Below are 14,225 nucleotides of genomic sequence, written 5' to 3'. Positions count from 1 at the left end.
CACATACCTAAAATGTACAGTAAAATGTTTAGAACTCCATTGCTTGGCGATGCGTAGCTCAAAAAAAAATAAGATTGAATGTCCTTTAAAAAAAAATTGTCCCCCTAAAATCAAAAATCGACGGGTTCGAGCATTTTTTAAAAAAGGGCCTCAAACCTTGCTGGACTGTTTTTGATGGACCACCCTGTATATACATAGATAGACTGATCATTTGTGTTAAAAATTAAGGGTAAATAAATATTCGGTAGTAATATTTTTCTCGTTTATTATTTTTTTAAGGATGGTCAATAATACATTTCATTTAAATTACACTATTACTAGAATTTATTTTAAAATATTGACCTTTAATTTTAATACTTCAGTTTTTTGTATAAAGTTAGCTACATACAGAACTAAAAAAAAACAATTAATTAACACTATATAAAATATTTATAATGATTTTTATATTTCTAGCAAACTGTATCCTAAACATGTAAAATTCACTCTGACGTTTATTACTTTTGGGGTTTTTTACATTATTAGTACTACAGTAACTTATACTAGGTGTAACTTTTTTTGTCTATATATATATATATATATATATATATATATAATGTATATCAAAAAGAAAGATATTATGTCAAGTATATTTTTGTTTAATATTTCATCGTATAGAATAAATAAACAGTTATAGTAAACTTAAACCTGTTTTGTTACGATACACGACTACTATTAACTAAAACGTTTCGAGTATGAATTATTCTTAAATCGTGTTGTCTTAATTGATTAAACCTGTATTTTTAAAGCAAAGTATAATTACGAAATTTGAGTTAAGTACTAAAAGTTTTCTTTTCAAGGCACGACATGTATCTTGAGAACAAAAAAAGCATAAGCTAACATAAAGGTTTATGCAATTGCCAAACAATTGTCCCCTAATTTTATGAACATGCCATCTTGTACATTTTGCTTTTTATAACAGTCTTATTGTCAATGTATTAAGAAAGAAGCGACGGATTAAGATAATATCTAGTAACACACGTTTCAGAAATAGAATTGCTCGTTATTTTTTGCGACGTGATGTTTGCAAAAGAAATTTTGATGAAACGCTCGATATTAATACCTAGTTTTTAGCGTTAAGGCAAAGATTTCTAGAGAGAAAAAAAATCTTGAATTGAAGGATTTTATATTTTGTAGTATATTAATTGACTTTATCATGTTCGTACTTATACGGTAACATTTAATACACACACATATTATTTTTCTAAAAACCCAAAAGTAATTATTAGTTTTTAAATAATATCAGAACGCAATTGCAAACATTTTGGTTTCAAAAATGTTCTAAATTCATGTTTTGATACACGTTTTTTTACTAACAAATATGAGTATTAAAGTGGAAAAGACTTTTGAAAGTGAAAAAAAGCGAAGTTTTCTAATATATTTCGAATTCAGATACGGCCGAATGATCTTTCCGAATTTAAAAAACTGGCAATTTCGTACCAACACATTTTAAATGTGTTTCGTTATTTAGTAACTAAAAAATGTAATAAAATATCCGCCCATGCAAAACCAGCATGGAAGACTCGGGCTTGAGCAAATTCAATGCAACATACAGTAAAATCAAAATTGACATTTATTAATAAAGATTTCTTATCGCAAAATGTCAAATGTCGCGTAATGGTATGAAGCAGATTTTATTTAACTATATACAAAAAAAATACTTAACTAGTGTAATTTTATATTAATTAGTAACATCTTATACAATCCTTAAGTTTTTCTTTGCTCTGCTGTACTGGCACACTGACACGGGACATAGATTTTTTTAATTAAAGGTTTAAATGTCAGATATACCACAAATTTCGTTTTAACTGCCTAGAGACCTTCTGGTTTTATTAAAGCCTTAAAGTAAAAACAATTATATTTAAGTTTAAATTAAAATTATTGTAATTTGCTTGTAAGTGTTACCCGTTCTAAATTAAAAATATCATTTTGCCATACCTGCATCCAAAACGTCATCCAGATCAAAGTTAACAAATATACATATGGTACATATAAAGCGTTTTCTAATGGATATTTTTAACAAATACTGTCTTTTTTAAGTCAACAATTTCTAGTTAATACTAACATAATAATTAACATCTGCTGCAAGTATTTTACCAAAAGTTGTTACGGCTAAAGTGAAAAGCAAAAGCTGAAATCAAATTTTTAGGCCATAGCAAATTTCTCTTTCAAGAAACAATTTTTCGATAAAATTATTACAGCTAGGAATAAATACACTAAGTACCGCGGCAACCTAGTATTATTAGTTTCTTCAATACCTGCAATTTGAAAGAAATTAGCAATTAGAAAGGAACACCCAAAGTAAAACTATACAAACCTATAATAATTTGGTTTAAAAGGCCCTGCTTTGTTTAACCCCATGTATTTAGCTTGTTCATCAGTTAATTCCGTTAAATGAGCATCAAATGTAGGTAAGTGTAAGCTTGCTACATATTCATCTATAATACAATAATGAAAATCTTTAGTAAAATAGTAATGTCTTTCGATATAATGAATAAATAAAACATAAAGAAAACGATTCAATTTGAAAGATTGATATTGCTTTATTTGATATTTTAAGGAGGAGATGTAGTATAGGTCTCGCGCTTTACATCTGATATATGATAATTTATGCTAAAAAAAATTGATTTTGAAACGCTCTTACATCATCAGGAGCATACATATACATAAATTTTTATTATAGAATTTATTATTTCGATAAAACATAATAAATATTACCACATTTATTTTCCCTGATTAAGATTATTGGTGAGGGCCTATATAGTTTAGTATAAAAAATCGAACTTCCTTACCCATTTTTTTCGGAAGTAAATAAACGTCAGATTTATAACGACCGGCCGGAGCGTTGAAAAGTTCGATCAAAGCCAAGGCCTGCGTTGCTGATGTGATGGAAACTACGAACGAAGGTAGACTGGAACAGCTCAGATTTACCAATCTACCTTCCGCTAGTAATATAATGCGTTTTCCGTCAGGCCATATAACGTGATCTACCTGAGATCGAACCTTTTCCCATGTGAGATCTGTAGTTCTAAGACTATTCTAAAAAAGGAAAAAATGTAATCAATTAATTTCAGCGTCTACATTTGATCTCTTACTAACAACTTTTGCTTACTTTTTAAGTATAGTTTGGGCTTTGCACCTTTTTTGTTGTTTCATAAGCGATTCTCAAACTATTTGTTAACATGTTATTAATTATTCAAGAAAATATTCTGCACTAATAACTTCACCCACGATTGACTTGGAGATTTTACCTCTTTAGTAGATGTATAAGGTACAGGAACAAGCATTTTTATTTCTTCTTTATTATTATACCTCTTTACAGCCTTTGTGCATTGAATATACAACATTTAGATAAATACTATAAATTTTAACAGGGGGTAACTTAATGTCATTTTTGTGTGAAGTTCTACATATATGACATAAGTTACCGTTATTTTATTACAATACTGACTTTTTTGTAATATACTTTTTCATTCAACAATAGCTGCAAACTTCACAGATATAACTGCCTTTCATCCCTCGCAATGTGGTACATTATATTTTTATATTGTAAGTGTTAATATTGTAAAGCAGCCAGGCAAAAATCAAATCGCCTCAGTACCCGACATGCAGTATGCCAAAAGCATGACGCAACTTGCCATTAAGGTGAGAAGTTTCAACCTTTAATATACCAACATGACGAAAACTAGGAAACGTATACAATTATATTGCTATGACCACAACCTTGATGATGAATGGCTTTTTTGAATGATAACTTTGATGATATCTTATGGGCAAGTCGCTATATATTTTAATATATATTATATTATAATATAATATAAATTTTTGAATGTTAATATATATTTTGTTTCATATACAGGGTGATAACATTTTAAGAAAAAAGTTATTTTTTTATGGCAAAAATTCGTTTTCTGATGCCGAATTCCACATTAAAAGCAGGTAATTTTTTTTCCTGATAATAATTACCGTAAACATTATCAAACGGATGAAACTAAAAATTTTAATTTTAGCGGGAAATAAATTTCGAACAATGGATTATTGGATTTGTGTTTCATGGATTTGTTTTTTATACGAAAACGATACGTTGCGTTGGAGAAAACAAACTCTAAATTAAAAAAGGATTTGAAAATTATTTTTTATTTGAAGAAGAATCAGTGACGTACCATTTTTTTAAAGAGTTCACTAAGTTCTAGCCCACATGGTAAACCGCATTTGTAATATAAAAAATTAAATTATGTATTAAAAAATAGTACTAGATGCATAGAATCTACTTACTAATTTTCAGAAAAATATCTAAAGGAATGTCAAATTTATTGTGAAAAATAAGATTTTCTCTTAAAATGTTATCATCCTGTCAACATCTATGTCAAAATCTATTAATGTCCGGATAAGGGTTTATTGCGCAAATTTGCTTATTTTGAGGCCCACTCCTCCAAGTGTGTCCCACTAATTATGAAACACCCTACATACAATATTTTTTTAAAATTTACCAACACCATTTTAAAATCTAGTAAAGGTTAATAACTTATATTTCGTGATAACATACTCTTAGAGCTCGTTAGAATAAAACATTCCTTATAGAGGCTATTGTTATACCAGGTAAAATAATTGCATGGGTTCCAAGAAAAAAAACTATTTTTTGTTAAATAATAAGAAAATGATTAGTCATAAGGTTAGGACAGAACATTGTTATCCTGCTGTGTTAGAATGTTGCGTTGCAATTTCAATAGTCTTTTACCTGTTATAATATTTATTAGCTGTTATTTATGGTACAGCCTGCACTTACAATATCAATTTCAGTATTGGAATGGCCCATATTGCAGACGATACAACCATTTTTCATTTTGTCCATGTGCTCCCTGGTAACCACATTCTTATTTCCGGTAGCAGTTATAACTATATCGACATTGCGGATAACTTCATTTAGTTTAACAACACGAAATCCGTCCATGCTAAAAATATGTGTAAATATAGGCCACTACAATTAAAATAATAATAGTTTAAAATTATTTTAGTTAGAGAATTCATTTTATGTGAAATTACATATCCTGAGTTTACTAAAAGAACTATTTACCAAGCTCGCTAAAATCATTATAAATTTTAATATCTACAAGATGCAAGAAAAATAAGGTTATTTTATGTTCAGCAGGGTATATACACCAAAAATAAAAAGGAAATATCTTCCTTTATTTGGAGTTTTGGGAAATAACATATTTGGCACGACCTACCTTGCTTGAAGCGCACATATAGGATCAATCTCAGTAACATAAACAATGCAACCAAATCCTTTTAAGGCTTGGCTGCATCCTTTCCCAACCTCCCCATAGCCGCAAATAATAACCTGTTTTCCTCCAAACATAACGTCGGTAGATCTCTTTAAACTGTCAATGATGGACTCCCTGCAGCTATACAAGTTGTCATATTTTGTTTTAGTGACACTGTCATTAACATTCATGGCCGGAACTGCAAGTTTTCCACTTTTTGATAATTGATACAAACGATGTACGCCTGTAACACTTTCTTCCACTATACCTAAAGATAGAGTATGATTATCGTGTGTATAATGTATTACAGCTATATTGATTTATATCATTGCATTGTGAATACATACATTGTAATATACACAATTGAGTCGCTGCGCTCTACGCCTACATACATATATGATCCGATTTTACCCAAATTCGATATTTAACTACACGGAAAACCCAACTACATTACTTGGAACAAATGCTTGGATGTTTTAACTAATTTATTTAAGTTTTTATAAAATAAGAGCTTCTGGTTTAAATTAAGTTTACAAATTTGGGGAAAAAAAATTCTGAACCTACCATGCAAAAAAAGGTTTTTGCTTTAAAGAACCAAGACCATGGAACAGTAATGTATGAAACATGAAATGACAGACAAAGATTCTCGGACGGATACAAAGATTCTCCAAATTGCTAACAAAATCTGTATGACCAAGAAAAACCATACTCAAAACCATATCCAAAGAAAAACTCTTCCTGCAGTAATAACTTTGAGAACCATTATAACATGAGAAACCAATTTGTTTGGTTGAGGATTTCGAGAAAATAACTCGTCAAGGTTGCATACTTGGAGCATAAACGACTGAAAGGTTACAGTCTGAAAATATTAGGAAATGAAACCTAAATAAACAAAGAGCGGTTTAAAATATGATAGAGGATATATAAAGCTGTGGGCATATTTTTCATGCCATGTTGACCCATAAAGAGAATGGATTTGCTTGTGCTTTGGTTTTTTTTTAATTCAATCAATCAAAGACAGTCAATGTACACACTGACACTACGAATATACCATCGCTCACGACTACTGCAGATGTTTATTTTAAGTGTATTTATTTACAACTATTTAAATTTCGTGCCAATATGCCGAATTTTACTACACTAAGCTGACAACTATCGGCTCTTTATATACTCGTCAAAACGCAGTAGAATAACAATCCCCAGCACACAGCCAAATATTTAAAACAATTGGTGAACGATAATTACGTAAGATTAATGGAATCACTGATTCGCTTGCATTATTCTCCAACAGGTTTCCAACAATAAAATATTTTATTTTTTGTTACCTAAATTTAACGTATATAATATATAAGGAAAATTTACGCGATTTGAAATAGAAACTGTTTAATTTAATTGAACAAATGTGTATCCAAATGTCTTACCCTTAATCATTCTAAATATGGCAGGATACTTTTTAAGCATTAGGTGAGTTGCGTCGCCTCCATCATCTAGTATCATATTAGGCTGCCAATTTTCAGCACTTACACATTTATCTATGCACCACCAAAACTCCTCCTCCGTTTCTCCACGCCAAGCAAATACTGAGAAACCAGCTTCAGCCAAAGCTGCTGCTACTTCATTCTTAAAAAAAAAATATTACCAATAGTAAAATTGGATAAAGTGATTTTCGAGTCTTATTCACTACTTATGTGATGTCTATAACCGTGAGTTCTTCAATATATAGATTAAATATACCTGCTATACCAACAAAGAATACTTAATGTTAGAATAAAAACATACGATTATTATGCACTTACATACCTATATGGCTATCTTTAAGGGGCTTTGGCACGAATTAAAGCCTTTTAAATATTGTAACGTTTTTCTCGTTCGTTAGGTCTGAATTAAAACAATCGAAAATAAAAAACTAATTTATTTACACTACGAAAACATAGTCACTTACTACTACTCAAAATATTTATTTTCACCGTATTTATTTTTTATTTATTAAACTATTTAAATCTCACTCCCGAACTTTACTTTATTGAACTGATAACTATCGGCGATGCGGCTCCTTATATACTCGGCAGAACGCTGCTCGGAAGATTCTCACTAACCTTTGAGACGTCGTGCAATATACCACTTTGTCATTCCGGAATAGCGGAAAATCAGTGTTTACATCGTTATACTGCCCTCTCCCTAAGCTCATTTCGTCCCGAAATAATTTCAAAGATGGTGGATGTCGATATCAGCAAAAGGTCCTCCCCTTGCAACTTGACCTCTTGTAGATATAACAATCAAAATTTTCTCCACAGAACGACGTTGGGGAGTGTAATAGCACACCAGAACTTGCTCAGATCCTCAGCAAGCAACTCCTCTTTTAGAAAACACAAAGCGTCTCAAACGTCCTTATAGGTTGGCTTCTGGTATGATGCCTTGTTGCTAAGCAGTAGAAGGTCTTTATACGAGTCTCTTGATCGGTTATATTGAGTTCTTGCCCGACTTTGGGGTTAGACCAATGAAGCTCTTGAATTTTGCCGAACCTTCTACGGAAAGCAATTCCTCTAGACTTAGCTACACAATGTGTCAGAGCATACTCAGCTGGAGCAGTAAACAAGTCTTGTTGCACTTCACAGGTTACGCCGCACCGACTCCTTCATCTATTGGAATGATGAGCCATGAATATATCGAATGTCAAATCCGACTCTGGTTGAATTTGCCGCAGCTCAGCGTCTTCATGGTTTCCATAATAAGGAGCCAGTCGGTTAAAGTTAATGACTTATCAACTATTTTCCAGCGCGAGAGTCCATTTTCCAAAATTAAGTTCCATTGAGTTCCATTGTGCTTATTATGATTTGACATTAAGAATACTTGGCAACTGCTTCCCCTTCTTTATCCAGGTTGAAACTATCTGGATATCATGGATCTTTCTCTCTTATAAGATCCTCATTTTGCCAAATATCATCGACGATAATAACTTAGCCTCTTTCTTCTCTGCCCGCTGACAACTCGAACTCCTCCAGAAAGACCATTTTTGCTGCGGCTTGCTGAAGACAGGTCGACGATCGCCTCTTCGCATCGACCTTTCTTAATTTGAAGGAAGTGGAACTAGCTTCTTCTGAAAGGTGACCTGCTTTGTCGTGTTTACAACACTTCAATTTCCGGTCCTGGCGGCTACGTCCTCCAACCGCTTCCCTAATTATCCGATTGACCGGATTCTTAAAGTCGTCCTATTATGGAATCACTTACCGGATACGGCCTGGCCCTGGCGTTTGTTCGTATTGTTGGCAACTTCGACTTAAAGTTTTGTGCGAGTGTTAGGACATCTACTAGCTGAGGTGGATGTGCTAGTAGTAAGATAAGGCAGTTCTTACTACTAGCACACCATCGCGGAGTCCATCGAGGAATGCTCGGACTGCCAAACATTTCATGATTCTTTTCGGAAAATCTGCATAAGTTAGTCGAACCAAACGTGCAATGTCGGCTGCAAATTCTTGCAAAAATTCTCCGGACTCTTGGCACCGATTTTTCAGCTGCATGTGGTAAACATGTTCCAAGTGTCACGGGCCATAACGCATCTCCTGACTAGCAATTCCTGACTAGGTGGTCGTACACTTCTCGTTCTTCTGGAGACATTCTTTGCACGATGGCAGCAGCATCTCCTCTCAAGGTTAATGTAAATGCAGTGGCCTTATCCCTGGATGACCAACCATTTACTTTTGCAACCGCTTCAAAAAGACGCTGATAAATATTCCAGGATGTAATACCATTAAATTAAGGTGGTTTGAGGCGCATCAGCTGATTCCGTATTGCCACAAACTTCGTTCTTATTGTCCACTGCTGAAGGTCTACAGCGCAGCTCATCGATAGTGTTGACGTCTAGTGTTGCAAGTTTGTATTGAACTTCTTGAATTCTATCTTCCATCAAAGAAAGAATCCGCTTTTCCAGTGAAGAAGACTTTTCCAGAAATTCTTCTTTTAATTCTTTCTTGTTCTCCAAAATCTTTTCTTCCAACCTGACAGAATTCTCTCTTAACTTTTCCTCAAGCTCACTTTTTAAATTAGCATTGTTTTCCAAAATTTTTTCTTTCAACCTGGCATAATCCTTTCTTAGTGTGGCAGAAATGTGGCAGATTAGTGTGGCACTAGCAATTTTTTTTTTAAACCTTCTTGTATACTTGTAGAATTTTCCAGTAATTTAGCCTTCAGACTCGCCAAATTTTCTTGCAACTTTACTTCCAGGTTGGCGGAATTTTCCAGCAAATAATTTTTTAAACCTTGCAACAATTTACCGAAATCGCTTGCACCAACAAAAACAATGTTGTCCGGGTCATGGCCTCCCTCAAGTAATACGTTACTCTTAAATCGTGTGAATTAAAACAATAGAAAATAGTCAACTAATTTATTTAGACACTTACAGTACGAAAACGCACTACGCTGTTCCGGAAGATTCTCGCTAACCTTCGAGACGTCGTGCGGTGTGCCACTTATGTCATTCCGGAATGTCGAAGAATCAGCTGATTTCTCGGTGTTTACAATATCGTGATAATATCACATGTTCAGTGTATTATTACTTGTACTTAAAAAATTTGATAAATACTAAATCTTTAAAGAATAGAACTTATTTCCGAGTTTTTCGAAAATTCTTTCACTATTTGTGAGTAAAAAATGTAAACATGTAAGAAAGTACGACATTATTTAGCTTCAAATTTTTATCTGCTTATAAGAAAATTATTTTAGCATATTTTTTTCATGCTCAACTATGTCTTTAAAACTGACTTAAGTGAACCAAATTTAGGTTTTTAACAAAAAAAATGTAATTCAACGTTTTAATCTTCCTTTGCTACTCAACCATTTTATGTTATGAAAATATTTTTTTAAGCTAAAAGCTTTCATTTTTTTTATAATCTGCATATTGACGTGTTCCTTTCATTTCAGTTTTCACTTATTCTGGCAACTAAGTATTATATTATTAGATATAATAATGCTTTGTTGAACCTGATATCTTTTGATGCGATCTTCACCTTATTTGAGTATACTAAATGCAAAACTCGGTATTAGACAAAAAACGCGAAAGTGATTTTATTTTACATTTTGACAGACTACACTGATATCTAATAGGTATATCTAAAGGTATATCTAAAGGTATACTACAATATTAGCTGCAAAAGTGCTTATTTACGTATAAAAAAGACGTTTACTTATAGAGGATAAATGCAAAACTGGGTATTTTCAATTAACCAATAAGAGCGCTAGAAACACTTGTAACGGCCGCATACCACGTGTTATAATTTCATTATTTTTATTTTTAGTTTGTTACTGTACTTGATAGTATAAACATCGTCTCGCAGTTTTAAGCCGTTAAAATTTTAATTTGTTAATATTAGTTTCGAAAAAAGTATCTACTACTGTAGGAATGGATACAGTACAACCATGTAAAAAACGAAAAGGGAGAAAACGCGAAATAAATAAGGAGAACTGGAAAAGAAGGAAGATGCAAATTGAAAGGTAAATGCAATGTTTATAATAATATGTATTGTTTAAACCTGCATAACAATAAGTATCCAGGAAAAATTAAATTTTACAAATTATTATAGTTTTTTTTTTTTTTAATTTCAGACATAAGCCACATGATTTGCCTCAATACCCGAAATGTGCTCACAATAAAAAACCAGTGTTTTTTATGTCGGAAACTAAGCATGAGAGACATTTAAAAGCTTCCACAAGGCGTTATATTCAAATGTTGACAAGGTAAAACAAGACATGTTTGTGCTACAATTTTGTGAGGGTTCAAATCATTAAGAAATCATCATGGACTTTCCATAAAATATTTTGTTCCAACAATAACTAAGGAAAAATTTAGAGTTGGTAAAAAAGCTTTTCTCGGAATAACCCGTTTTAGTGGAGACAGGTTGGAAAGAAATGTAAGAAATTATTTGCTTTCTAATGAGTTGCCAAAAGAGCGACGTGGTGGTGATAGGGTTAAAAACAAAAATGACCATCTTAAGGATTTAATTAAGCAATTCATTGAAAATTTGAAATGCAAAATAAGTCATTATCAAAGAAATTGAACTACTCGTGTGTTTCTGCCCTGTGAATTAAATATTCGAAAATCATACAAAATGTTTTGTAAACAAATCCTAATTTGGCCATAAAATTGTGTTTTTTTTTTTTAGAAGATATGCGAATAAAAATTATAATCTAAGCTTTGGTACCCCCATGACTGATTTGTGTTCCACTTGTATTCAGTTTGAAGAGAAGTTGAAAGTGAACTAATAACAAAGCTCAGATAATTTGCGAACAACGTGTCCATAAGTTGAAAAGCAAAGCATTTTATAAGTGTTTAAAATTAGACAGAGAAGATGTACAGCTTTTTTCTTTTGATTGCCAAAAAAATTTGGCTTTGCCTAAATTGGCAGATCAAAGTGCATACTTTTCTCAACAAATAAACTTTTATAATTTTACTGTAGTTTGTGGCAGCTCTTCAACAAAACTTTCTCAAGATACAGTGTTATCCTTTGTCTGGCTAGAAACTGAATATTGTAAAAATTCCAATGCTATTGCCTCAGCTATACATACTACGCTGAAAAATTCTGATTTTAGAGAAACTACAAACAAAATTTTACTTTTTGCCGATGGATGTGGGGGACAAAATAAAAATAGCACCGTCATGGGATGCTAGCATACTGGCTCTGTTATGAGGCACCAAAAACCATTGAAACTATCGAGTTTACATTTCCAATAGTTGGCCATTCATTCATTCCCCCAGATACGGTTTTTGGGTTGATCGAACGCGAAATTTAAAAAAAAAAGTGTGATAATCAATTGCCATGAATATGAGCAGATTATTCAAAATCATTCAAGGGTTCTTAGGCTAAGTCAAGACTGGACAATTCTTGATTGGAAAAACGCAGTGTACCAAGTAATAAAAAAGCCTGCCCAATGGCACTTTAAATTTAATGAAAGTAAACGCTTCGTATTTATACGACAAGGTAATAGCACTCTATTAAGAGGAGAAGTGCTCTATAAATCTGATTTGGGTGTGTTTAAGTCAGTTGTAAAGAGAGGAAAAACCTTTTCTCGTTTAAAGCCTGAACAAATTCCTACTGGAGTGCATTGCTTAAAAGGAGATAAGTCCTCTATTTTTAATTTACTAAAGAGTCATTTTGGATTGGACTGGGCTAGCAATCCAGAATTGGAATTTTACAAGGATCTTCAGAACGCAGTTCATAATTACCTACAGAGAGGAGCTGAAGAAGACCAACAAAATGAAGAAAATGAAAATGATAATAATGTGGTCATTGAAGAATATGAAGGACTTAGGATCTAACCTGTTTAAGGACTTGGTACTTTTTTGCATTTTTCTAAAAAATAGGAATTTAGAGAAATAAATTTTGTTCTTAAAAATTATTTAGAATTTGTGTTGTTTTCTTTAATAAACTTCTTCACAAAACATTTTTTGGTATTATTATTCTTTACTTTCAATGCAAAACTTGGTATTTGCAAATAATAAATGCAAAACTGTGTATTTTCAAACATTATTTCCTTTTTTCTTATTTATAAATAAGTAATGATGTAAAAAGTAACAACATAACTACATAAAACTAAAAATATTTTTTTTACAGATTTTGCGCTTCCTAAAAAATTGCTTCTATTGCAAATGTCGAGTTTTGCATTTAGTGTACTCATTTATCTTCACTATTTTTTAAGCTGAAATTTCAAAAAGGGGCAAATCTCTATTGGATTTGCTTCTAAATTTTGTAATTTCATTTGGTAAATATTCAAAACGGAACGAAATGTACTACCGCAACATAGCTTAAGATTCTGATAAAGAAGTATTTAGGATTATAGTTTCAGATTAGAATACTGCGTATGATGCATATTATGTGTTTTGCTACATTATTTTTGCTAGAAGTCAGTACAGTAGTTTGTAAATTATAAATACCTGAGTAGAGTATATATTGCAAGCGGCCCAACGTAAACTGGCTCCTAATGCAGCTAATGTTTCAATTAATACGGCAGTTTGAGCATTGATGTGTGTACACCCTACAATCTTTGCGTTTTTTAGGGGCTTATCGTCTGCGGCTCTTTTCCTTAAAGCCATTATACCTGGCATTTCTAAGATAAAAATCAAATTAGCAAAACTTAATTTTATTATAATATATAAATGTTTTACCTTGTTCTGCAATCTCTATCTCACGTCTTCCAAAGGCATGTTGGCTAATATTTCTAACACAAAAGTCTGAATGGCCGGTGGAATTTGACTGTGTTTTCTCTCTTGGCGACACGTCATCGTCGTCACTTGAGCTTCCAGTACAAGAAGCTGAAATGAATAATGTTGTTTATAACTTTATAAGTTGAAATTAATTTAGAAATTTTTTTCGTTACAAAATATAAATTTATTTAAAATATAGTTAATTACCAGAACTGTAAGAATCAGTGGAACTGGCGGATAAAGAGCGACTTCGATATCTACTTGATTTTTTTAGAGCACTGGTTTTTGTTTCCTGAAAATCAGAACAAGAATTATTATAGAATGGTACCTAGATAGAAAATATACAAACCACTACAATACATTTAAAAGTTTTGCAAAAATATATTTTAAAGTGATTATTTTTATGTGACCATTAGTTTATTAGCTTGAATGGATTTTTAACTCAAAAACATGACGTAAATTACCTAAATTAGATGACAAGTCAAAAAATTTGTAATTAATAAAACTATGTTATTGGAAATGCCATTTTTTTTTAAATTTATTATCAATCCATACATAATTACAAATCATTATATTATTCTATACATTTTAACAGGTTCATTTACCTTATTATAAAGTTGCACCTAGATCTGAACATCTGTATGTATGTGCATTTTTATTTCTATAATAGAAAGTCATGCATTTTATATAACATTAACGTGATTAAATAATACCAACCATAAAAATACTAG

At 31.9% G+C, this 14,225-nt stretch overlaps 1 protein-coding gene across 1 annotated transcript in view; it reads right to left on the bottom strand.

The window, feature by feature from the left end:
* Positions 1 to 248: 248 nt before the first annotated feature.
* LOC126748164 (adenosylhomocysteinase-like 1) overlaps positions 249 to 14,225 on the bottom strand; it is a 34,676-nt gene continuing 20,699 nt past the window's right edge. Inside the window, exons 3-11 of the mRNA XM_050457202.1 lie at positions 13,702 to 13,786; positions 13,456 to 13,602; positions 13,225 to 13,397; positions 6,722 to 6,920; positions 5,265 to 5,568; positions 4,823 to 4,988; positions 2,829 to 3,075; positions 2,354 to 2,474; positions 249 to 2,294 (exon numbers count right to left, since the gene is read on the bottom strand). Of these exons, the coding sequence (XP_050313159.1) occupies positions 2,288 to 2,294; positions 2,354 to 2,474; positions 2,829 to 3,075; positions 4,823 to 4,988; positions 5,265 to 5,568; positions 6,722 to 6,920; positions 13,225 to 13,397; positions 13,456 to 13,602; positions 13,702 to 13,786 (1,449 nt within the window). The 3' untranslated portion in view covers positions 249 to 2,287. The remainder of the gene's footprint in view (positions 2,295 to 2,353; positions 2,475 to 2,828; positions 3,076 to 4,822; positions 4,989 to 5,264; positions 5,569 to 6,721; positions 6,921 to 13,224; positions 13,398 to 13,455; positions 13,603 to 13,701; positions 13,787 to 14,225) is intronic.

The sequence above is a fragment of the Anthonomus grandis genome, chromosome 22 (genome assembly GCF_022605725.1).
Source record: "Anthonomus grandis grandis chromosome 22, icAntGran1.3, whole genome shotgun sequence".
In the NCBI taxonomy this organism is placed as follows: Eukaryota; Metazoa; Arthropoda; class Insecta; order Coleoptera; family Curculionidae; genus Anthonomus; species Anthonomus grandis.
The sequence above is the reverse complement of the archived record's forward strand: the minus strand, read 5'-3'. Positions and strand labels throughout refer to the sequence as shown.